Source organism: Podarcis melisellensis, assembly GCF_964234715.1.
Source record: "Podarcis melisellensis genome assembly, chromosome: 3".
Lineage (NCBI taxonomy): Eukaryota > Metazoa > Chordata > Lepidosauria > Squamata > Lacertidae > Podarcis > Podarcis melisellensis.
In genome coordinates, this window is record NC_138530.1 from 79,769,176 (window position 1) to 79,795,485 (window position 26,310).

General features: G+C 43.9%; 1 protein-coding gene across 2 annotated transcripts; it reads right to left on the reverse strand.

The window, feature by feature from the left end:
• Nucleotides 1–1,030: 1,030 nt before the first annotated feature.
• Nucleotides 1,031–26,310, reverse strand: HTR1E (5-hydroxytryptamine receptor 1E). 2 transcript variants are annotated; one of them, XM_081905411.1, is made up of 2 exons: nt 25,465–26,310; nt 1,031–4,510 (listed from the first exon to the last, which is right to left on the reverse strand). In XM_081905411.1, the coding sequence occupies exon 2, from the start codon at nt 4,334–4,336 to the stop codon at nt 3,242–3,244; it is 1,095 nt and encodes a 364-aa protein (XP_081761537.1). In that variant the 5' UTR covers nt 4,337–4,510; nt 25,465–26,310; the 3' UTR covers nt 1,031–3,241. The 2 variants fall into 2 exon arrangements, with proteins under 2 accessions (XP_081761537.1, XP_081761538.1); XM_081905412.1 differs by lacking the exon at nt 25,465–26,310 and adding an exon at nt 24,747–24,852.

Sequence of the window (26,310 nt, forward strand, 5' to 3'; positions counted from 1 at the left end):
ACCTTTGTACTGTAGCCTACATTCCAGCTTACATTGCTCTCTCCTATGATCGCAGTTCAAGGGCACATGCCAGCCAGTCAGCCAGACAAAAAAGCATGAGAGGAGAGCCAGTCAGAAGTTGCAGCCTGGATAGAGGGGTCAAGGCATGAGACCCTTAATCTCAGGCTCACGGGTTCGAGCCCCACGTTGGGTGAAATATTCCTGCATTGCAGGGGGTTGGACTAGATGACTCTCGTGGTCCCTTGCAACTCCACAATTGTGTGATTCTGTGACTCTGCCTTGAGCCTAATCTGTTTCACCTCTTCTTGTGCAAACCTCACGTGCCAAGTCAGACATTGTCCCCAGTTGTAAAGTTAGCAACATAGCTGCGCCCCCAGCTGCAAGGCCACCCTCCAATCCATTGTGAGCAAAAGGTAGATATTCTGCTATTACCTTTGAGTCAGGACTTGCAGAAATTGACAGAGGGACACTTTTGCTGAAAACATCTGGCTAAGAACCTTTGAGATTATACTTCAATAGCACTTTTGCTTTTCATCCCTGGCTGGCATTGAAGCGGCTAGGAAGACACATGCATCTTCATTCGTCATGCTGTTTAGAAAATGTGGCTTTGTGCTTCACAAATATTTCAATCGGGTAATCTCAAGCCATCTGGCAAAGAATAAACATCTTCTTTGTTTTAATTATGTACAGCCTTAGGTCTGATGCTAATTGACAATTTGAAAGAAGGTACGGATGGCAGAGAGAGAGAGATCAAAGATTATGTTGTACTGAATATTACAGTTTATGTAGCAACCAGCACAGATGTGGAAGCAGCTGTAAAGAACAATTAGCACCATTTCTGAACCTGCAGTAGCATATCTCATAATGAGTAAGGATCACTCGTGGCCTTTTACTACTGTGTACCAGCTCCTTAATTCTGCAGGAGACATGTAATTCTTCAGGGAAAAGGTCATTATTGGAAGACGTTGAAAACCCAAGCTGTGGTGATTACAAAACAGAAATGGGAAGTTGCTTCTGCTGCCCCCAAATTTCTGCTTTATAATTCCCATGACTGGGATTTTTAAAGTATTCAGTAATGATCCCAAAATACATTTATAGAAGTATTTAAAAAATCAGCCCTATGTAGCAATAATGGGTTGTATCCAACAAAGTTGCCCTAGACTTTTGCCAGCATGATGGAATGTCCTCTCAGTGTGTGCCCTAACACTTCCCAAATCTGTTCTAGGGGTTCCTCCAGCTACTGGGGGACATACACAAGCCGTGCACTTATTCCTGCTAAATGCTGCTGCTGCTGGAAAACCAGCATGACCTGAGAGCCAGACTGTTAGCTGGAAGCTGATCTGAGCAGCCTTACACCTCTTCCCCATTAGCAACCTTTTGCTACTTTTGCCCTCCAGCATCAACCCCCATTTCCAGGTATTCCTCCTAACCCATTGGAGAGAGCTGAAGAGCGGTTGGTTCACTTGCTGGGGAGAAAACAAGCATGCATGCATTCTTGGTTAACAACTCTTTCTCCTCCCTGCGTTCACTACTTCATAGAAGACATTGTTAAGGTGAAACCTACCTATCATTACATAATCCAATGCATATTGAATTAGAAGTAACTCCCACTGTGTTGAATGAGGCTTACTGGCAGGCAATATGCTTGGTTTGGAGCCTCATGGGCCAGGGGGAACTCACCTGTTTCGTTTCTTCTTGTTATGCGCCCAATTATGTGTATCTCTTCAAAGGCGTGTCTCTTTAAATTCTAGGATTAAATTATTATCCCCAGCTTGTTTTGGCCTTACTGGATTTAGTGGGACCATTATTAGGCTTTTGGGACCTGCGGGGTAGAGACAGACTTATTTATTTGCTTCTTATTATACTGATGCCCCAACTTTCCTCCAAGGAACTCAAGGTTGCATTCATGCTTCTTCTCTTCCCCTATTGGATTCTCGCAACAACCCTGTGAGGTCTCAGCTGAGAGACACTGACTAGCCCTGGGTTACCCAGTCAGCTTCATTACTGAGTGGCGATTTGGACCCTGGTCTTTGAGGTCCTAAGCCACTAATATCCTTTCACCTTACTTCACATTCTTGAAAAAAGATGTGGAAGTGAACAGCCTGGGGTGGAGGGGATACTCTAGAAGCTTTTTAGGTTTCTTGTGAACAGTCCTGCCTAGCACCTGCAAGACTAACCAATTTTGGCTGCAATCTTGTACCTGCTCCTCAGGCCCTTGATATGCAGAGGGATTTATTTCTGTGCAGACAGGGCTTTTTTCTGCTGGAACTCGCCAGAACTAAGTTCTGGTACCTCTCAGGTAGGTGCCATTGGCATTCTAAGAGAACAAGCGAGGCATTCAGGGTGAGTGTTGGCACCTCTTTTTCTAGAAAAATAGCACTGCATGTGGAAATGTTAATCAATGTACAGTTATCGTGTCCTAAAACTCTCTCCTGCCAGTATAAAGTTTGGTCACATGGTTGGGGCCAAGAGGGAAAGGGGGGTCAAAGAGGAAGAGGAGGGCTAAGGGCCCCCCAAAACCTGGAGCCAGTCCTGACAGGAAGCTCCATTGCACAGGTGAAAGTCTTTGCACGAAGAGGCTGACTGCTTTGGATATGACCACATATACAGCATGCCTGTCTGTATAGTTATAATTTTTGAAAGAAATTATAAGGTATTCTCTCTCATAGGCACAGCTGTGCTTTAGAAGTGGGTTCATTCCCATCCCCCATGGCATGTCAGCCAATGTTTACAGGGAGAGGCACCAGATCACATTCAGGCTAGGCTAGTTTGAGCAAGAACGAGGAGTGGGTCTGTGTACTAGGCCCTCTGTTGTAAATAACGGCTGCTATTCTGAAGTGTCAGTGTGCCTGGGAGGGGGGATAGGGCTATTCATTTATTAGAAGTGGCAGCAATACAACTTTTGAACAGGGCTCTTTATTTTGCATGTGTTGCCTTAAAATAAGAGAGCGGTGTGGGGGGAAGAGGCCTGTGTAATTAAATGTATTTCAGACTCATAGTATAGAAACTCATATGCTCATGGTACAGAGAGGTAGAAAACAGCAGTACAGATTTACAAGCTAAGGAGCAATTAAGTTAAAAAGACAAGCAAAACAAAGCCCTTTTTTATGAGCAAAAAACCTCCAAACGAAGCTAATAAATAAACAAACTCAAACAGGTTTCCAGTTTCAGATATCCCCTCCCTCCCCCACAGCTCATATTTAAGGCCAATAAGTCACATGGTAGCTGTCCATAATCATTTTTAAGAGTGTTCCCAGCATCTAATGAGTTTTTTAAAGGCAAGTTTAAAATCTTCATTAAAACTAGTGTACAAGAGAGGATTGATAAGAGAATTCACATAACCCAGCCACGTCAGAAAGTGAGCCACTTCCGCCGATACGGTGCTAAGCTGCAGGCCCACAGCGAGCTCCTTGATAAAAAATGGCAGCCAAGACAAAATGAAGGCGCCTAAAATGAGGCCCAGGATGCGTGCAGCCTTTCGCTCCCTCACACTGGAAATCTGTTGACGGTCTCCAACCAAATCCAGGTCGTTGTCAAAGGGGGAGGTCCTCACCGAAGCATGCATCCTATCAAATTCCGTGGTCGGGTCTGATGTGGAGAAGTCTGAGACGCAGAAGGTCTGCGTGAGCTTGCAACTCGCAAATGAGTTTTGGCTGTCGGTGCTCCTGCTGCTGAGGTGCCGGCTCGACCCTCGTTTTTGGTAAAGGCTCTTTGCCGCGTGGTAGATTCTGTAATAGAGAATCAATATGAGGGTCAAAGGGATATAAAAGGCCCCAAACGTAGAGTAAATGGTGTAGATGACGTGGTTGTGTTGAATCTGACACTCGCTGGAATTGGTGTCGGCGCTGTGGTTTCTCCAAAACAAAGGAGGCATGGAGATGCACGTAGATATTGTCCACACTGTGCCAATCATAACTCCAGCTCTCTTGGCCGTCCTCTTCCTGGCGTACTCGATCGCATTTGTAATCGCCCAGTATCGATCCAGCGCGATGACGCAAAGGTGAAGGATCGAGCACGTGCAACAGGTCATGTCTATGCTCAGCCATATCTCGCACAGGAAGTATCCCAAAGTCCACCGTTCCATCACGATGTATGTGATACTCAAGGGCATGACCAAAACGGCGACAAGCAGGTCCGTAACAGCCAGCGAGCAGATCAAGTAGTTGGCAGGCTGGTGCAGCTTCTTCGTCAGGCAGATTGCCGAAATGACGGAAGAGTTCAGCAGCATTGTCAAGGTTGTAATGATGGACAGAGACACGGTAATAAGCATGTTTTCGGTGATAGTTTTGGATCGGGCAGCCACGTCGGCTTCTGGTGTGAAGTTGGTGTGATTCATCTTTTCAGACCAATACAAACTGTTCGGTGCCTCCTAGGTCCTGGCAGTGCCAAGCTTTAAAGTTCCTCCATTCTGGAAGATCACTAAGGATACTTCGGCGTTGGAATACGAAATCCTAATGTCACATTTCCCCTCAGATCCAGTTTGCTTTCCCCTCCAGTTTGCTGCTTGCTCCTGGAAGATAAAAGGATGTTTCTTAATAGCAGATCTTCCAAATTTATTGGTTTATTTATAAAGTATTAAAGACGGCTTTTCTTTATTTGTTTTAAAGAATACCCAAAACAGCAAAAAATGATTCTTTTTAAAAAAATGCAATATTTGAAACAAGATACAAATTGAACACCCAGACTAAATTATGAAACAACCAAAGACCTCCTTAGCGACCCACTGCAGAAGGAATAGAAAGGATTGCTTAGTCACCTACAATTAAGGAGTGATGTAAACAGGTGGAATTCTGTAAGTAGCACATTTCACAACCGGGGTGCCACAACAGAAAAGGCACTGCTTCACGTATCTTCAGAACAAACTTCGCATGATGACAAACCCTTAATAGGGATTCCAAAAATAATAAAATAAAATAAAATGGGAAGCTTCTCCTAAGAACTTTAGGTTGTGTTAGAGATTTTTGTAAGTAAGTTCTGTCTCAGATAAATCTGATGTTTAATACATTCATAGCAGAGTCAAATCTGAACTCTGGAATTTCTGTTGGAAGCCGCCCAGAGTGGCTGGGGAAACCCAGCCAGATGGGCGGGGTACAAATAATAAATTATTATTATTATTATTATTATTATGAACTTTATTCTTCACGGCTACACAAAATTTGTGGTAATACAAGCAAATTAATCGACTTACTTCAAGTGGTGTCTTCAAGAGGTAAAATGTTTCAGAAAAGCCATACTTAAGCTAATGCATGCTAGCTTTTCATAACATATTTTCACATTTAGGTGTCAATCTTTTGAACAGTCTAAAAATACAGACTTTATAATAAGATGCTGTCAAGCAAAGTTTTAATGATTTTTCACCTCAAAAATAAATTTTTGTGTACACAGCCCATTCCTGTTTTTCAGAGCTTATGTGGTGTGCTCTAATTATTGTGAACGTGCCATGCATCCCACTGAGTAAGTCTTTGCAACACACACAGCCATAAGTACTTTTTTTGCCTGCGACTTTGCTGCTTTCCTTGTTGGATGCAGACGACTGCTGTGAGAGTTCACTAACAAGCACTAGAGCTTTAATCATGTTTTTAGAACTATTCTTTCACTCACTATTAGTCTTTGTACATGACTTTGGATGATCATTTGTAACAAGATGTTTAGACTTTCAGCTTCTTTATAGCTTGAGATATAGGAACTTGTTGGGCTGCAAGAGAAATGAAAGGCCAGCTTGTGGAGAGTCTCATTTATGTTAGAAAGGTCTTCCTGATGTTAAGTCAGGATTTCCTTTCTTGTAATTTGAAGCCGTTAGTTCGGGCCCTACTCTTCAGAGCAGGAGAAAAAAAGCCTGCGTCATCTTCCATTTGACAGCCATTTAGAGATTTGAATACGGCTATATTATTATATTAATAACAACATGCTTCCTGTGAAGGAAATAATTATATCAGGCTTTGCACAACTTTGTGCTTAGGGGGTGGAGGTACGAAGACAGGCAGCTCCTGAAGGCCAAAAAGCACAATGAGGCCAGGACACATCACCTGACTTGCTCTGGCCTATAGCTGCTAGGAGATTTCATTGATGGTCAGGCAGACCCGCAGTGCCTTCCTTTGGCCTGAGTTAGATATCAGTGGTGCATGGACTGAATTTCCACCCGACAACTCCTAGGCTCTGGGGTCAGGGCACGTCCAAGTCCTGATACATGGCAATATTTCTATAGGTTGTGGATTCAGATATTCCCCCAAAGAAAGGTTCCATGCAACAAGCATTCAAAGCAAAATGGAGGCAAACCAAAGAACTCCCCAAGGAGCATCCTGTTAAAAAAAACAGAAGCCTCTGAGATTCATTGAAGTTCAGCACATTTGGAATGGTTCTGCTTTTCCCCCAGGGAAGCACTGTCTTTAGGAAACATCACATTTTATAAATAAAAAGGATAAATTGCCTTTGACCAAGTGTGGGAATGTTTGAAATGTGCAGAGGGTCAGACCTTAAATCAGAGAGTTGCTTGTAGTCTACCCACACACAAACCAGGAAGCGCTGAATTTTGTTCATTTTAAGGAGTCAAACACAAAATGGAACATGTAGTGTACTTTAATTAATAGTTCTTTCTAAAGAAAAGCAATACGCCTTTCTTCCCTGCAAATGTTCTAGAACCCTACTATTTTGTATTTTACAACAGTAGATTGGAATTTACACTCCCAAGGGGTTAGTTCCCGTCCTAAGGAACATATTCTGGTCACATGGTGCCATATGTCACAGGAAGAACAGCAGGCAGAACCAGCTTCACTGCTTAATTTTCTGTGACTCACCAGTTATAGGCTGCAGGAATCTTTTTAAAAAGGTGGGATCCCAGTCTTCCAAATTAGTCATTAATTGTGTTTTTTCTCTGAATATATACACTGATAGAATGGGATCGTGCCTCTGAACAGGTGCAGAGTGCTTTTCGTCTACATATGAGTTGTTAGAACAACACATATATCTGGGGTCATGGGAAAAGGCTTCCAGTTCAGAGGGCATAGATTCCCAGCACTGAATATTTTACACATTGAACACTACTGAGATCTGGAAAAGGAAAAGAAGGTTGCCTGATGGTCACACATCATTCCTCTGTGTGTTTTATGTAATTGATATAGGTGAACCATTCCAGCTGGTAGGCTAATATGGATCTTGTATAGACAACTGAATATATTACTTACGTGCCCACTTTTCTAAGCATTTGCTTTAAACATGTAATTCTGGATTTTTAGGAGGAAAGCAAGTATCACATGAGTTATGCAGCTGCACTTTTAAGTTCAGGAACTTTTTAAAACACAAAATGACAGTGCGGTGGCCTAATTCAGACAGGGAGTCTAGTGTGGGTGGCCGGATGGGGTTTAATCATTTGTACCCTGCTATGATCCCAAACTGGATTGCATTCCCACACCTGCAATCTGCATTGGGGGGAAAAATCTCATTTACTCGAATGCCACCCTCCTCACCCCACATTAGGAACTCCTAGTCTGGACCGGGTCCCCACAGTGGCAATGTTTTTTTTTTAAAAGCATGCATTTGAAGGCACAGCTAACATAATGTTTAGTTACTCTTTGTAAACCAATTTGAGGTTTTTTTTTTTTTACAGTTTTGTGAAATAAATAAAAAGAGGTACGGGTCTTCTCTTGTGTTCTTCAAATTGGACTTTCCTGCATTGCTCCCCTACAGATGTTGTTGAACTACAACTCCCATCACCCCGACCATTGACCACAATGGGCTGGGTTGATGGGAGTTGTAGTCCCAAAACCTGAAGGCCACCAGATTGTGGATGGCTGGTTCAGATATTGATTTGGGTTGCTCTCCATGGTCCTGAACTACTTGATCTTGTAACAAACTCTTTTTTAATGTGGATTTTCTCAAGTTCTTTAATTGGCTATGGGTTGTGCTAAGTAGCTCCTTGTGTGCTTCCACAATGGGACTTCTACCCTTCTTCTTCCCCTGTGCAGCCCCTACATCTGTTCTGGGGGTTCCACCAAACCTCTAGAGCAGATTTGAGGATCACATGAGGCATGAATGTGGGGAGGACAGGACAGAAGTTCTGTTGTGCAAACAGAAGTCTTTTCACTTACACTTATTACTTAGGTGAATACCATCTATGTTTCTCAAATCTGACCTACATTTCCTAAACAATTTTCCCATGCTCTGTCTCCCACGCTATTTAAATCTCATGATTAAAAATCTTGCTGCTGTCTGTTCTTATAAAATCTATACAGGGTGACCCATATTTTGAATAAAATCAAAGAACTGAATGAGAAGTATGCAGTAAATGAGGTAAAAAATAAAGAAATTGGAACCAACTTCTGCCTTGTTACTTGAGGCTATTAAAACAGTAGCATTATAATTATTTAAATACTCAGATCTAGAGCTCTATGAGTTCTACTGCACACAAACACACAGAGTTTTCGTTCACAGAAAACCTTTCATCCTTATTTCTGACATATTCAGCTTTGAGGGAAATGATGCTAGCTGAATTAACCTAGAGCTAATCGTACCAAATTAGTTCAAGGTCCCCAGGCACACACTGTTTTTCATTAGTCAATATTTACATCTTGGTTATGACTTTTCTGTTAAAAGGGGTCTTCTGGCTTCTGCTTTCTAAATGTATTGATTTTATTTACATGTTATTCTGTATTTCAAAAAAGAACCAAGTCAAGACAGCTTGATTCGTGAACTGAATCCTTGCTTGTTGCATCAGAATGTGAAATTATGTGGCAAAAATTAGCATGAGCAGCCCAAAAGCTGAGGAGGAGGAGGTGGGAGGCAGGATACCCCAGACAGTATTAGCAGCTGTGGAATGTACATGCAGAGATTCTGCACTTTCTATTGTATGCACTACCAAAACAATGCCTGGCACTGTCATGTATGACATCACTGATCAGCTGATTGAGGGTTAGGTGGGGGTCTTCTTCCTATCTCCCTTCCCAGCAGGAATTCAGCTCTCACAAAGTGCTAACTATAAGATGTGTGGCAGGAAACCATTAAAAAACATTCACTGTGGTTATGCTTCCTAGCAGCTTAAGTGACTCTTAAAAATAGACATATTGATATACAAAGACATCAATCAATAGCTATGAGCTATGATTGTTAAATGGAATGTCCACATTCAAACCTCTGTGTAGTAAGTGCTGAGGCAAATGACCGGGTGGTGGTGGCAGCCATAATTTTTATGCCCTGTTTGTGAGCTCTCAGGAGGACCATACCTCAGTGATAAAGCAAATGCATTGCATAGAGAAGGTTCTTCCAGTTAAAACGATCTTGAAATAGGCAATGGGAAGTAACAAGTAGCGGGTTGACAAAGCAGACGACACAGAGATTTCTCCAAGTAAGCTGGAATTGAACTGAACTGAACAGCTCAGCCAGCCTGCTTTTATAGGCAGCCGGTTGTCAACACTGTAACTACAACACCCCGGGGTTTCCCGCCTAAATTAACTGATGTGGACTTGAGTGAAAACTATATACACAATACCCCTAGTGGCCAGGGTGAGAACCTCAATATATAACAGGAAAGACCTCTGGTTGAGACTGTGGAGAGCACTGACAATTGGTGTTGACCAGGCTTGGGAAACTTTTGAGAACCAAGGACTGCATTACTCAGGCAGAAAGCTTTCAGAGACTATGTTCCAGTAGTGGGCAGGCCCAGATCCACACTGTCACATGCCCTAAACACCCATACACCCCTGTTTCCCATGGAACTAGATGCATACATTTAATTCCTAGTCATTCCACTGAAGCGTCCCCTTCCATTTTCTGCACTGACTGTTTCCCCGCCAAAAAAGCTTGTTAAAAAAGCAAAAAACCCTCTCCAACAGCCGTTATTTGTCCTGACTGTGCAAAAGGGAGACAGAACTCGGTAATCAAACCAGAGAGGGCAAATAATGACAAAGCTCAGCTGAACTGTAGGCTCTGCCTTACACAACCTCAAATTTCAGATTGCAGTTGCACCCCCAAAATTGTATGAACATTTAAAAAACAAACAAAAACGCATGGATGACTTTTTGCATATTTGCAAGGAAAGCAAGTTTACTTCTCAGCTGAGATATTTTCAACTCTGCTTTCACAATATTGTAGCATGTCTCCCTACAGAGGCAGTTTTGAAACCTTGAGGATCGTTTTTTTAAAAATACATATATTAATGCATTAATGTAACCCACCTTGGGAAGACTATAGTCCTTAGAAATTTTGGGAATGAATAAATATATACCTAAAAGCTATTTGCCTGAGAATAAGCCCTATGGAATTTGGGACTTACTTCCGAGTGAACATGCCTAGGATTGTGCTATTAATCACCACCAAACTGAATGGGGCAATGGCCTTCCTTTGGATTTGATTTAGACTCTAAATGGCTCGAGCTTAAGCTAGGGGATGGGATCTCTGTATGCCCAGAATCTATTTTGAATGCCTTGGAAGATGTGAACCAGTAGGAAACCTCCTCTGAAGTTTCCCAGAGGACATCTTTGGACCACCCCAGAATATCTACAGCCAACCTCTTCCACCAAACATTGTTTCAGCACTGGCAATTCTCTCCTCAGAAATTAACGACTGTACTCAGAGAAATGACACGGATGGGCAGAACAGCATAAAACTAAGACAAGCAGAAACTGTAGCCTCAAACTGAGTTCGAATAGCAGTCCTGAAGCAGTGAGATTGGGGTGGGGGGATAAAGAATTTATACTTTTCTTCTTCCACTTTCTCTTGTTACAGCAAATTTCATTGCAAGTCCGCTCACAGCCAGCACAGATCAATGAGCAGGCTTGTCGGTAAGATGGCACAATCTGTACAGACACTTTTCCTAGAAGTGCTTAATTTTTTGAAAAGCACAGCAACCTTTAGCCACAACCACCTCTAGCAAGTTAAACATTATGAATCATCCTTTTAATATGGTGCAAACAAGCAAATAAATCATGGGCATGGTCTTTACAGCCGAAAGCAACTTGCTGCAATAATAAGTCCTTCTGGAAACAGTTAATCTTCCAAGCTACCACTTTGTCAACCATACAGTTCCCAGATATCAACTTACCTGAGCCTTCACTTTGGAGGCTGAGCTAAAAGTTGTGTGTGTGTGTGTGTGTGTGTGTGTGTTAGTTAAAATGAAGGAAGTGAAGAAGAAAGATTAACTGTGTCCACAATGGCTTAAATGGCCATTAAAGGGGGAATCTTTAGAGACTGGCTAGGTGAGGAGGACTGGGAATTTTATTAACTTGTTAATTTATGCCTATCAAACCCAGAGATGTACATTTTCCAGTGCTGCTCCACCCATGCCTACTCAGAAGCAAGTTCCATGGAGATTAATGGGACTTACTGCCAGGTAAGTGGGTTCAGATTTTTAACCTATGGTCCATTAAATGAGAATTAAGCACCATTGAGACCAGTGGGGCATAATGTGCTTAACATGGCCAGAATATTGCCTTTGTTGTTGTTCTTAATGCTTGCTTGTGCATTTTTGAGCATACGTGTGAAAGCTATACAATAGGGCTGATGCAAAAATTTAGGTACGTCCAACAGTCATAACATGTTGGCGGAGGGATAAGTGTGAAATAGGTAACACTCTTCCCAACCCAACACCTCTTGGTGCAGTTTTTTTTTGGGGGGGGGGAGGAAAAGGAAACAAACAATCCAGGCCCCTGTCTGCTTCTGTTATAAAGTTTTTATACCTGCCCTGTTCAAAGATCAGAAGCTTGTTGTTTTCTTTCAGTAAAAAGAAAGAGAACTGGATAAGCTGGGACTATGGCTGTGTACACACCTGAGTGTTGATGCACAAATGGGTTACACAGGTCCCGTTTTTCCATGTGTGCTTTCATGCACGTCCACCCACACATAAACACTGAACTCTGTCTCAATCTTTTTCCATCCATGCTGATAGGAGGCACGTGAGAGGAGGTATCTGTCCTGTGTACTGTTGTCCCCATCCCTAAATTAGTACTCCTTAACCCACCTCGATTCCCAGAAACCTAAGGGCCATCACAGGCATACATTTGTTTATCTGTGTGCGCAGCTATTTTCTTTTAAAAAAATGTTTGACACACAAGTCTTCTGCTCCAAGTTCCGGGGGGGGGGGGGACAGGTTAAAAATGTGTGTGTCCTGCTCAGCCCAACCTTCCTGAGTACCGGAACTTCTGAGATCTACCGTGTGTGCGCGCGCATGTGTGCTCACAACTACTGTCCCGAATCCAATAATGTTCCTCGATATGCCAGATCACTTCAGCCCTCTTCTGTATATTATGAGCCCCCTCTTTCTTTAGTCGAAATTTTCTTAGACATGCTAAATGTCATCTTCAAGAATGCAGAAACTGAGCAAGTTCCTTTTCGCAGCCAGTCAAAGAAGGCCAAAGAGTAGGTTGTTTTTAGAAGAGTGACTCTGTGCCCCAAGGAAAAGCAAGTTGTCTTATTAGTGCTGGATACATGCTGCACATGGGGCTTGTGGGGGCTAGTGAATCACATCTCTCAAGGAACTGTGAAATGTCACAGGAACATGCGCTTTGAAACTAAACCTCACACTCTGGCCTTAAAATGAGACTCGAGTTCTGTCAATGACCAAGTTCCCAAGGACCCCCCCCCCCAATTTTGCCTAGCAAACCATTCTGCATTCATGGGTCAAAAATATCAGGTGGCCTTACATCAGTCTTATCACTACACCTTGTCTCATTTGCTCTGCTATAGGATCTGCTATAGGATCTGCTATTGTTGACAGAAGGACCTTACCTCAGCCCGGTATGTATGGGCACCCAACATGTGAAAGAAAGGCGAATTCCATGCTACGAATGAATTGGAAATAAAATTGCTAATATCTAAATGCTGTTGTACAAATTGATGATGCAACCACACTTGGAATATTTTGTACCTTTCTGGTCCCCTCACCTCAAAAATATATATAGTGTAGAGCTGGAAAAACTTCAGAAAAGGGCAATGGGATGGAGCAACTCCTCTAGGAGGAAAAGTTACAGTTTCTTACATATATATAATAATGTTTGGGTCAACCAGGAATTTTGGTAAGGTGGGTGGGTTTGGAAAACTATACCTCAGCTAGCTTTGGGTAGTTGGAAAAAGTGATCTTAGTGTTTGTGAGGACAGAGAGTACAGTTTAATGTGAAATTTAAGTTTTGTAATTTTTAAAAAGCTATTTGCAGGATTACGGACAGTAAGAATTCAAAGTTGTCCAATGTATAATGCAGTCCTCTACCCATCTACTGTACCTAGATGTTAAGCCTCATTAAGTACAATGGGACATAGAAATAGATGGATCTGTCAATTCCGGTTCTCTCAGCTTCCCATTCTTAAATTCAGTTTCCACATTACTTTGAAAATTTGCTGGCATTTTAGTGTGAATTTTCTGTAATAAACAATTTTTTTCATGCAGTTTTGACTAACGTACATATTTTTGCAACCAATTTCCACTAATATAATGCATTTTTGTGTTTTATACTAATGAATATATTCATTTTAATGCAGATTTCCCCTTAATACATGCATCTCTGTCAACACTGGCTGGAGGACTGCATTGAAAAATTCAGAGAGGTGTGAACTTCAAATGATGGCTTTATTTTGGTACTCAAATTGTTTAATAAAGTGTGAATTACCTGTAAGTAGGTTCACCTTTAAATGTGAACTGAATTCCTTCTCTATCTCTACTGTCACATTAGTCCTAGGTGAGTATAGTACTGCAGCCTAAAGATGTTTTATAAAATGGATTCTTGTTCATTTCCTGGCAGTGGACAATTATTTCCTCAATGAATATAAAAATTTGAATGTGCTGCCTTCCTGCATTGCATTGTTTCCTTACCTTCATTAAACTTCTTTTTAAAATCTTTAGAAAGGGCTTTCACTAGGGATGCTGTAACAAGACCATCTTTGTATTAGCTGACTGAAAAACAGAAGAAAAGGCAGGCTCTTCAGCATGGCGTGTGTTTTGCCTCTCTAGTGCCTCAGAGGCCTTCCGCAATTCAGCCAAGTGTGGAAAGCTATTCATAGCAGGACTCCCCTGATTTGCAGACCAGACTTTCAGCTATTAAGCCTGTTTTCTTTCATTGTCAGCAAAATACACATTCTCAAGGATTGCACAATAAGTATGACCCTCTGGGCCAGCTGTTGTTGAACTCCAACTCCCAACAGCCCCAGATAGCATGCCAATGGTCAAGCATGATGGGAGTTGAACAACATCTGGAGGGCATCCTGAGTTAACACATGTATGCCAGATGTTTCTCCTGAGAAATCACCATCTCAAGTCACTGCTGCTTTCAACAACTGGTGAGCCCTCCTTACCCCGACTGACTCTTTCAGACCCATACTATCTGCTCTGGCCTTGATAGTATCAACTAGACCAGGCTTCCTCAACCTTGGCCCTCCAGATGTTTTGAGATTACAATTCCCATAATCCCTGACAACTGGTCCTGCTAGCTAGGGGTCATGGGAGTTGTAGGCCAAAATCATCTGGAGGGCCGAGGTTGAGGAAGCCTGAACTAGACCCCAACTAACACAAGTGACAAGAAACCAACAGATTCCAAACAGGCCTTAGAAGGCTGAGGCCCCACTCTGTAAGGTCAATAAGCTCTGGCTATGTTGAAGCCACTTCCAGGAAATGTCAGGACACCAAGCTATTTCTCAGGAACTCCCAGGGCCTGTTTCTGATCTGTGAGCAGCCTGTTCCCATCCCAGCTGGTTATTATAAGAATATAACCCTAACAATTTGGAGCCCGAGTTTGTTCTTCCCTCCTTTGGCTCCATGCTAGACATGGATTCTAGCCCTCAGTAATAGCCCCTGAATTTCAACTAATATTAAGGAGATACGCAGTTGGGAAGACTTCTTTCAGTGAAATATAGAAAAATTATCAATTGCATGAGTTAAAGTAATTAGTTCTCCTGAGAATTAAAACTTCACCTTTGTGTCACAGAGTATCCACAACATATTGTGTAATCCAGCTCTTAAAAAAAAAAGCAATGCCAGAACAAGAGAAATGCTTAAAGGCAGCTAAGGCTAACATTGTGAGTGGTGGAATTGTTCAGACGGTGAATGGATGAACAAATGAATATCTCTTCTTCCTTGAATGAAAAGTTCTTGCCCCTGAGACCTTCTTTTTAACACCAGTGCTCGCCTCAGTTATATACTTCTTCAATAATATTGCTGCCTTGAAAAAGGTTACATTAATGCCATCATTTCCTCATAGTGATGTGACAAAGTAAAGAAAATTGTCTTGTTGCCTTGAGGCTTTTTGTATTTCAGGTTGTCAGACTCTGGATGATGTTTCACACAGATTTCAGCAGCTGGAGATTCCTAATAATAAGCTCAAGTTACTAAATGTCAGCCCCTTTCTCTCTGCGTGTGATTTAGCAAGGAGAAGAAGGGGAAGAAACATTCCACAGGAGGAAAGTATCGTGACAGCTGACACTTAAATCTTCTGTTTAGACAGTCAAATTGAAGCGTGCTGAGTGGCCTTCAGTGTTGAATTTTAAGCGAAATGGTAGCCGATGTGGACTATAATTTCCATCACTGTAGGCTATAATTCCCGTTATCCTTGACCATTTGCCATGCTGGATGGAGTTGTAATCCAACAACATCTGGAGATCATTGTACTGGCTACACCTGGGTAGCCAAAAGAAAATGATTTGGATGAGAATTGCCCCCAGTTATTTTGTGTGGAACCATGGCTGAGGGGGAAAAGTAATTTCCACACTGTAGACATTAATAACGTGAAGCTTTGGGGGACTGGATGAGAAATGGGGGAGGGAAGGAATAAAAGATGGTTCTCCATGTTCCTGTTTTTAATGCTTTAAATAAATAAATAAATAAACTGAATCACTAAACCAAAGTACCAGGGCAGAGCAATCTGAACTCCTGATCCATCACGCTGCAGTGGGTTTGGATGGGGTGGTTCTGCCAGACTCCACCATCAGGGCACGCTGCTGGTGGCATTGAAGTCCCACCAGTGACAAGCACCTCATTGCACCTGCCCAAATGGGAGGCAGGTAGTGGTTGCATCCAGTGAGGTTCCCCCTTACAGCAACCAGTGGGAAACCCAGAAATGGGATGTTGAGTGTGTGTGTGTCAGGAAGGCAGTGTAAACACTGTCATCCAATGGATCTGATCTGGGCTTCTTTGCTGCACCAACCTGAGAGCCCGCACAATGAATGGATATTTTCCTCTGCCTCCCTCAACGTCTGCCCTGAGTGGCACAAACACTGGGGCTGTGGAAGTGAGACCCCATCAACTTCCAGCCTCTGCCAGCCAGCGATTTGATTTTGGTAGACCAGAAGAAGACCCTCTGTCTCCAAGCAAAATCTAATGGTCAAAACACCTTGGGTATTCCACTGCTTTCAAACACCAGCTTATAGCATAGGAAAGGGAAAAGAAATATAAGAGAGTAACGATAGTAAGGCAGAAAGCAGCAAGAGAGAAAGGGTTAGTTGAAGTAAAGAGGTAAAGGGGTTAAAAAGCATATTTCAATGGTTCTGAATTCTTTGCATAGCTAGAAGGGCTTGAGCCCTGACAATTATACCAAGGGATGCATGTAACATAGCACTAAGTCAGTGAGCCTGCTCCTTGATCCGAAGGCTTTTCACAAACTAGGACATTCATGAGATATGATTGCCATAATTCCTTTGACTTGGCTACCTTCCATTTTCTCTAGGATTCAAATTCCAAAGTAGGAGCTGGCCGCACTGCCAACATGGTTGGATCCTAGCAGTCTGTATATATATCTGTTTCGTTTCCTTTGTGAGTCGGCGTCTGTCACTAAACAGTCAAAGCTTCCTCTGCCTTCACCCCTTATATCCTGCTAGTTAATTGTGGTACCACCTCTTACACGTCAGGGAACCACTCTGAAGAAATGTCCCCATTTTCTGCCAAAGTAGCCTGCAGAGGTGGTAATTGGTATCCCTCCTGCAGCCATTACAATAATTAGCAGGCAGAGCAGAAATCTCAAATTAGCAAAGTTTATCTAAACAGCTTCTTGTAAGCCTTTTGTCTTGCACCTTTTATGAGGACTTGCCAGTAATCCACTGGCTCATGTCTTCAGGGCAGTGGACCTCACAGGAGCCAACTCCTAGGGGGTGAGGTCCATTTGGGCCCTCCAATATAATATTTGAGGGGGCTACCCTCCCCCCCAAATTGATGGGCATTGTCATTCAAATGGCGTGCATGTACCGCACCATGTGATTGGTTATGTGGTGCGGGCTTGCCTGCATCCCAATATTTTATTCAAATCTGCATTTCTGGTGGGCACTATTTGCCAAATGCAAACAATATCTGTATGAAAGGTTGGGGCTATCAGGTAGCTCACTCCTCTCTGTTTCTGATGCCTAAAGGATGCTTGTAGCTAGAGCTGCTCCTGGGAACATCATTGATGTTATCTTGGACTTGTTAAAATTGTGGAACAAAGACTACTAAAATGGCTATGATATACAAGCCTGTTGGACCTTGCACTTAGGCAGCTACTTTATACAGTGGTACCTCGGCTTAAGTACTTAATTCGTTCCGGAGGTCCATTCTTAACCTGAAACTGTTCTTAACCTGAAGCACCACTTTAGTTAATGGGGCCTCCTGCTGCCACTGCGCTGCCGGAGCACGATTTCTGTTCTCATCCTGAAGCAAAGTTCTTAACCCGGGGTACTATTTCTGGGTTAGCGGAGTCTGTAACCTGAAGCGGATGTAACCCGAGGTACCACTGTACCAAGTAAGACCAACAATTCAACTACTTCAGTGCCGTCTAAACTGATTGGCAACAGTTCTCCAGGTATGAGACACAAAATCTCCCTCAGCCCTACCTGGAGATCTTGGCCCTTCTTATATAGTAGTGCAAGGGAATCTTCAGTCTCTGAGCCTAATTTGATCTACCTGCCTTTCCCATTTGGCCTGTGAGGCTGTTCTGGACAAGCCAGGCTCACCTGCCCCACACCTGAAGTCAGGTGTGGAGCAGGTAAAGATGTGGGCAGACCAAAAGAGGGTTTGCAGGCGCTGCCAATCAAGCAAGGAAGAAAGTCTACAACTCCCTTGCTTCAACAGTTCCATGGGCCACCAGTCTGTTTCTGGACACAATTCAAAGTGCTGGTTATGACCTATAAAGCTCTACTTAGCTTATGTCTGAGCTCTCTGAAAGATCATATTCCCTCATATGAACTGCCCAGATTCTGAAATCTTCAGAGGAGGCCCTTCTCTTGGTTCCACCACCCTCACAGGCATGCTTCATAGGGATGTGGGAGAGGGCCTTTTCAGTGGCTGCCCCCAGACTTCAGAACTCCCTCCCTAGAGAAGCTAGACTGGTCCCCCCAAATCTGGGACCGTCACTGGAAAATAGGGACACCAGGAGGATCTGTAGTGCCTAGGTTGACAACATCCACCCCCCACCCACCAAATGAGCCATTTTCCATCCAAGAAAACAAAATTGGATTTAATTATTATAAAACCTTCACTGTCATGCTATTAAGATACAACTGTTGTCATGTTGATTTATAATCTCTTGAAAGCCTTCAGGTTGCCAAGGCAATAGTAGCTCACATTCCCACTGAAGTTCAGTGTTCTCCTACGAGTGATGATGCCTTTTGTGTCACAGGAGTTCAGTGAAGATCTAATGATTTCAGATGAATGGACCCCCCCAACTCTTTACATAGAATCATAGAATTGGAAGGGATCCAAGGTTCATCTAGTCCAACCCTCCTGCAATGCAGGAATCTCAGCTAAAGCATCCATGACAGACATGTGGATCTCTTGCTTAATCAGTCAATTAATGTGTCTATTTCAAAGAAAAAGCAGCCGCAAACCACCCTTCATGCTGCAGAATAGTAACAGGTCCTGTAGGAAGGTGACCTTGCTCTTCTCTGGTCCTGCAGCCTTAGAATAACCTTGCATCGCTCAAGAAACCACCACCATGGTTGCTTCTGCCAGTTCTGTGAGCTCACCATGTCTTGGGCTTATTCTTGTTTTACCAAGCAGGTTTAGAGAATTAGTTTGAAACAGGGCTTATTGACACCTCGGTTTGCCCCCACTGCTTTCCCCTGGGGAAACCAGATTTTTAGCACTGAATCGGATCAAACAACAATTGGGTTTTACACAGATTGCCAATTTATCGCTAAAGAGCAGGTTTTCCAAGGGAAAGAGGTGGGACAAAGACAGAACTGCTTGGACCTGTGGATGGAGAGTGCAGAACAAGCAGGAAACTGCTCAGATCTGTACTTTCTAGGCATGGGACAAGTGTGGACATGCCCCTGGCAGTCATTTAATCTGTATTTTATGGCTTTATGATATTTTAATTACTTTTTTGTACATAGCCTTTTTTATACAAAATGACTCAGTGGTTTATAATTATTCATTTAAACAAACTAATTAATATTTGTTGTGCCACTGCTGTTAACAAAGGCTACATTTAATGACTTAAGTATTAAAACCACCAACTAATACAACTAATACAATAATGCACTTTACTTTTGTAAACTGCCCCAAGTCGAGATTTCACTTTTGAATACTCAAAAGTGGGACAGAAGTATTACAATAGTATTGAATAATAGTATTGAAGTATTATAAAAGTAGTGAATAATCCGAGTAAAGATGCTAGAATCATGAGCCATACCAACTTATGGTCAAATAGTATGTGTCAAATAGAAAACACGAGACGACAAACCTAAACTGGGGTCGCAGCAAGGGGGAAAGTTAAAGTCACCTGTCCTGTATAATACAGGATGTCCTTATTTCAATGTAGAATGCTATATCATTAACAGAAACAGTTTTGTCCTGTATTTAAGGTATTCTCTCTCTCCATCTTCCTCCCTCCCTCTCTCCCGCCCTCTCTCTGCTAAATTACCGTATTTTTCGCTCTACAAGACGCACCTAGTTTTTGGAGGAGGAAAACAAGAAAAAAAATATTCTGAATCCCAGAAGCCAGAACAGCAAGAGGGATCGCTGTGCAGCGAAAGCAGCGATCCCTCTTGCTGTTCTGGCTTCTGGGATAGCTGCGCAGCCTGCATTCACTCCATAAGACGCACACACATTTCCCCTTACTTTTTAGGAGGGAAAAAGTGAGTCTTATAGAGCAAAAAATATGGTAGGCATCCTCTCCAAATGCATGTGTTTGAAAAGGTGTGTGAAAGGTCATGCATTTAAGATCTGGATAACCAAGCATGGACAGATTTACAAATTCATGTATATGCATGTGCATGCATGACAAATTCTAGAGGGGCCATTCTGTTCGGCTGCAATAGATTGTAATGGATTGCTTTGAAGTTACTTCAGCACCAGATGAAAAAAAAATCGCCTCCCAGCAGCCCCCGCACTGTCTTGTACAGAACAATGGTGGCAACGCTATCAGGGACCAAATCCTGTTTGCGTTCCTACGCTTGCAGCTTACTTAAAAAAAATAAAATCGTGCTAGCTGCATGGGTAGCTTGGCAATTACTTATTTGGTTTGTGTGCAGAACTGAGACTTCTTGGACCTTATTTCCTGAACTAAAAGATATATAGTTATTTTTTACACTGTTTCAATGTATATTGAACCACCAGACCCTCCACGTGTCCCTATTTTCCAGGGACAATCCCGGATTTACAGAAGCCATCCCAGTTTCTGATTTGACCCTGGAATGGAATGTCCTGCTTTTCCTTAGGACATCCCTATTTTCATCAGAGAAATGTTGGAGGGTATGGAAGATATAGAATATTAAGATGCAGCAAGAGCATTTCGGATTTTCCTCGGTGCTTAGTATTCTGCTCTTTGTCTACGAAAAACTGTAGTTGTTTTCCAAGGAGCTGTTTTATAAGTGCTTACATTATTTTTTCGAGGACAAAAGAAACCTCTACGAAGCTAATGCAACACTCAGTGTGAAAGGTAGAAGACTTTGAGAAATGAATAGGCACAAAACAACTACATCTGTAACATGTGGGATGGTGAAAGTAGTACTTGGAAGCGCCTGCAAGAAGAATTTACCACTGGGGAACTTTTAAAGTGGCAGGATAATTCCACATGCTCGTTGAGACGAATGCAGAATATCTTATGATGCTGAAGAAATCATATTTACTGAGACTAAACTGATGGGCTTTACTTGATGAAAATTGTTGTTGTTGTTTAGTCATTTAGTCGTGTCCGACTCTTCGTGACCCCATGGACCAGAGCATGCCAGGCACTCCTGTCTTCCACTGCCTCCCACAGTTTGGTCAAAGCTGGTAGCTTCAAGAACACTATCCAACCATCTCGTCCTCTGTCGTCGTCCCCTTCTCCTTGTGCCCTCCATGTTTCCCAACACCAGGGTCTTTTCCAGGGAGTCTTCTCTTCTCATGAGGTGGCCAAAGTACTGGAGTCTCAGCTTCAGGATCTGTCCTTCCAGTGAGCACTCAGGGCTGATTTCCTTAAGAATGGATAGGTTTGATCTTATTGCAGTCCATGGGACTCTCAAGAGTCTCCTCCAGCACCATAATTCAAAAGCATCAATTCTTCTGCGATCTGCCTTCTTTATGGTCCAGCTCTCACTTCTGTACATCACTACTGGGAAAACCATAGCTTTAACTATACGGACCTTACTTGATGAAAATAGGTCGTTTTAAAAGTGGGAGGAATCACACCTCAGGTTCTCCTCTAGTTTAAAAGCTATAAGTTTACTTTGCCTTGACATCTTCAGGGAGAGCTGAACGCATATTACGAAGCTCCCCCACCCAAGGAAAATGAAACAGATGGAAATGCAGGCAGCTTACTCTGGAAGTTACCGTATTTTTTGCTCTATAAGACTCACCTTTTCCCTCCTAAAAAGTAAGCGGAAATGTGTGTGTATCTTATGGAGCAAATGCAGGCTGTGCAGCTATCACAGAAGCCAGAACAGCAAGAGGGATTGCTGCTTTCACTGTGCAGCGATCCCTCTTGCTGTTCTGGCTTTTGAGATTCAGAATATTTTTTTCCCTTGTTTTCCTCCTCCAAAAACTAGGTGCGTCTTGTGGTCTGGTGCGTCTTATAGAGCGAAAAATACGGTATTACACCGTGTGGATGAAAGAAGAGCGAGGTATGTAGCTGCCAGTGATAAAATGATTTTTAAAAGCGCTGCTGCTGCTGGTGGTAAATAAATTAGAACCCATTGCACAGCTGATGGTTTAAAAATATCTTCATATTCTCCAGCAGAGAGGCTTCTTAGGATATTTTATGTTTAGAAGACATTTATATTTTTTTAAAAAAACTTTGTGTCTGCTCACTAATTCTGCAGCTGCCATCATTGGCATAATTTTTACCCAGAGTCTCTTATTTATATGTCATGCCTCTGCCTATACAGACTGCAGGACACTGAAGATTAACATGTGGCAGAAGGTTTTATAGACTAGAAGTCTTTGTGATCAGAAATAGGAAATGTTACCTTTAGCTGGCACTCATGCACGCACACACACATCTCTCTCTCTCTATATATATTAACTTACAGAGTAACAGCACAGTCCTAAACATGTCTACTCATAAGTAAGTCCCACTGTGCTCAGTAGGGGCCTGTACCCAGGTAATTGAGATTAGGATTGCAGCCTTAGTTATGTAGCATCAGCAGACTAGGCAAGATTCTGGCGTCTCCACTAATTAAGGTGAAGTTTGGGCTGAAAAGAGTGGCTTCTTCCTCCACCCCATGCAGCTCTGCAGTGCAATGAATGGAACTAGCATCTGCAAAACACTAGAACCACCTTCTCAGCATCCATAACCTTAAAGCTGAATGCCTGCCTGCTGCCTCGCTTGGCTAAGGCTGGAACCCTGCCAACACCCACACTGCAGAAGTGCTCCTTGGAGAAGCTGAGGAGTGTCTGAATGTTCTTGATGACAGCTTAGTCCCTAGTGGCGACGACAGTCAGACTTTCATGTTCTGTCCATGGGAAACCAAACTACCAGCATCTGTTGGCCAGGAATGGTGGGCTAGCATGCCCTTAAGAAATACTGCACATTCACAGGGGACGGTTTCCTGGCGGCCTTTTTGTGGTATGATATAGGAACATTTCCAAATGCATGCTTCATACTGACAAAGTTAGAAATCAACCTAAATTCAATGATATGCTTCACTTTGCCAACCTGTAAGAAATCCTGAATGCTACCTTGCTCAATCCTTGGCCCCAAACCAGTTGTTGCCACCTGCAATAATGAGTGGAACTATAAGGGGAGCTGTATCTTAATCTTCTTCAGAAAAGACACCTCTGGACAGGGCCTGCATGAACATCTGAATATAGATCTACATCTATCTGCACTTTTCAATCTGCAGCAGTTACACATGTTGCTGGAATAAGGTGAATTCACATAAGCGAGTGTGGTTAGAGTATCAAACAAGGGCTTGGGGTGCTCTTGGGGAAGTCCCCCCCTTCAGTCATGAAGCTCACTAACTGACCACTGGGCCAGTCATTCTTTCGAAGACCAGCCAACCTTGCAGGGTTGTTGTGAAGAAGACAGTACACACACTTATTTGGGCTTCTTGGAGCAAAGTGGGGTATCAACAGAAACATATATAAAATAAATACATTCCCAGTGATTTATCAGAGGTTTGTGTAGGGATTTTCTGAACCCTGGTATCCCACATCCTATCTGTTAACCGCTACACCACATTGGTTCTCCCAAAGGAACATAGGAACACTGCCCTACACATGGGTCTATCCCGCTCAGTACTGTTTTCACTGACTGATAGCAACTTTCCAGGATTTCAGAATGGAGAACTCCCAGTTCTACTTCGGCTTGAACCCAGGACCTTCTGCACACAATGAGATGCTTTACCACTTAACTAGGGAAAATCTGATATTCACACCTCACAGTCCCAAGGCATTTCCTTAGATTCCAGTGGGACTTCCTGCAGGTACAGTTTGCCTTCCTAGTTAGACGGACCACTGCAGAATAGGACGAGGGAGGTGCTATACGCAAACAGTGATGCTGATTGATTTGTACACAAAGCAAGTCATGTCCAAGGAGATATTTGAAAGAACAACAGAAGTTGGGAAGAGACCAGTGGTGGTGCTTCAATGTAATCTATAAACTGCCCCCTCCTTCATCAATAGGTGAAAGAAACTTTGAAGAAGTCCCACTGGCTCCTCCAAGGTGGCCTAACTCTCTTCTGGCATTATCTAAGGAGGTGACGGATGCTCCACTCTCGACTAGGCACTTTGTAGCATTGCTGGCTGAAATTGAGAAGATATTGCTTTTGATTGCTTCCTGGCCTAGTGACTCAGCTGTGAGAACACAGAGGAGCCTATCCCCCACCCCCACCCCCACCCCTTCCCCCGATTTGTATTATGTTCAGCTTCCTTTTGGCCAGAAAGATAATAAATCCCCGTCTACATTGAATGACGTTTCGCTTTTACATACAGCGAACACAATCCCCAATCACAGAATTTAACGACGACAACAACCATGACAGTGAAGTGGTACATTTAGGTCATCTTAAACTCTGGACTTAAAGGTCTTTGAACCCTCCTGCCCAATCCTCTTTCCAAAGTAATTATGCATAACTACACTGACTTCAAAGCTGTGGTACAGTAATATGCCAGCCCTGCTGGGTTTGGAGGTGCTCTTGCTCATTTCACTGCATGGGAGCCCAAGTCCTTCCTTTAATGGCCACACTAACTCAGTGAATCATGGAGCTGGAGGAGACTTTGGGAGGCCATCCAGCCCAGCCCCAGGGCTCACCTGCAATGCAGGATGCAGCCGCCCGCAGCATCTCTGAGAGCTAGTTTTCTAGCCCCTCTTTAAATACCTTTGGGAGGAAGGGCGGGATAGCAATTTCACATAAATAAACAAATACAATACTGAAGGGATTCCTACCACCTTCCAACGCAGCCTGGCCCATGGTCAAACCACTTAGGAAGCTTCCCCTATTGCTGAGAGCCAGAATTCGGCTGCCCTGCCTGCCTGCTTCTGCAGAACCGTTTCCTCCACTTCCACGGGCTCTTCCCCTTTCCTGCTTTAGAAAGGTCGCTTTTCTGAATTGCAGCCACCAGCTGCGGAGCCCTTGGCCCGGCAGAGGATGGTGGACTGGCCAATGGTCAGGAATGATGGGAACTGGAGCCCGGCAACATGTGGAGTCCAGCAAGACAGGTTCCCCCAGCCCTCATGCACACATGAGAGCCAAGGGCCAAATAAAAATAAAAATATCTGCACATGCTCCAAGTCAGGGGAAGCAACGGATCTTGGAGGACGGGAAACCTCGGCCAAAGTCAGAAATCCATCGATTGGGTCGGGAACTTGTATGACAGGATGAGGCACACGTTCTGGACAGCCAGTGTGTACGGGGTCCAAAGCACTTCGCCCCCCCCATCTTTGAACACTATATTGCAGAAAGAAGAGGGGCTGGGATTGGATTTGAACCGCGAGCCGGTGGCTTAGCTCATAGCTCCCGCAACCCGATCCTATGCATGCTTCCTCCCCACCCCCCATTTGCTTGCTTGGGACGGACTCCGGGTGAGAGCGCCTTGAGGACTAGCGCCTTTGAGGACCCCTCCCCAAATCTCCTCCTCCTCCCTCGCCCTCGGCTTATGCCACTCACCTTGGGAAGTCCGCCTTTGGCACTCTGGGCGCTCCGGGTGGCGACAGGACCCAGGATCCAGAGCGCAGCTGGAAAGTCACCTCCTCCTCGCCATCGCCCTCTCTCACATCCCCATGTGCCGCCGCCGCCTCCCGGACCCGTCCAGGGCGCGGAGCCCGCCTCCGCCTGTTGCGGGCAGCCTTTCGAAATCCGCTTTGGATGGGGAGAAGAGAGACAGGGAGAGAGGGGCGCTGCGAGGCGAGAGTGAAAACCTGGCGCGGGATCAGCCGACGGAGAAGGAACGGGAGGCGGAGTAAGGAGGAGCCGGCGAGGCAGGTGCGGGGTCGCAGGAGGAGGACGGAGAAGACGCTCCTCGCTCCGCGGATTCCTCCGCCTTGGGCTGTTTTATATGGCCAGGGAAAACTCTGCCCTGGAAAGTCTGGGCCAGTTGCAGCCGGCGGGCGCTAGGGGGCAGCACTTTCCACCGAATGCCGCCGCAGACAGGAAGACTGGACGGTATGGCTCATTTCATCTGGAGGGTATGATTGGAGACCCCCTCCAGAAGACCTCGTAAGCGGAGTGGAGCTCACCTTGCACTGAAGTCCACGGCAGCGCTTCCTGTGGTGTCAACTGATCAGTACTGCTGCCCCACGTTCCTCCTGCGCCGTGAACTGCCTTGGATTTGAACGAAGGGGGGTGCGGAGGAGGCCCCTCCTATGCCACGTGTTGATCGGGTCTGTCCTCTGCTAGAAGTTAGAACACATTCAAATTGCATAAATATTTACTACTTTACCGTTAGTTCCCTCCTTCCCCTGCAAAAGCAGGTTTGGCAACTGTGCCTTACTCTACGTCTTTAAAGGAAATTAG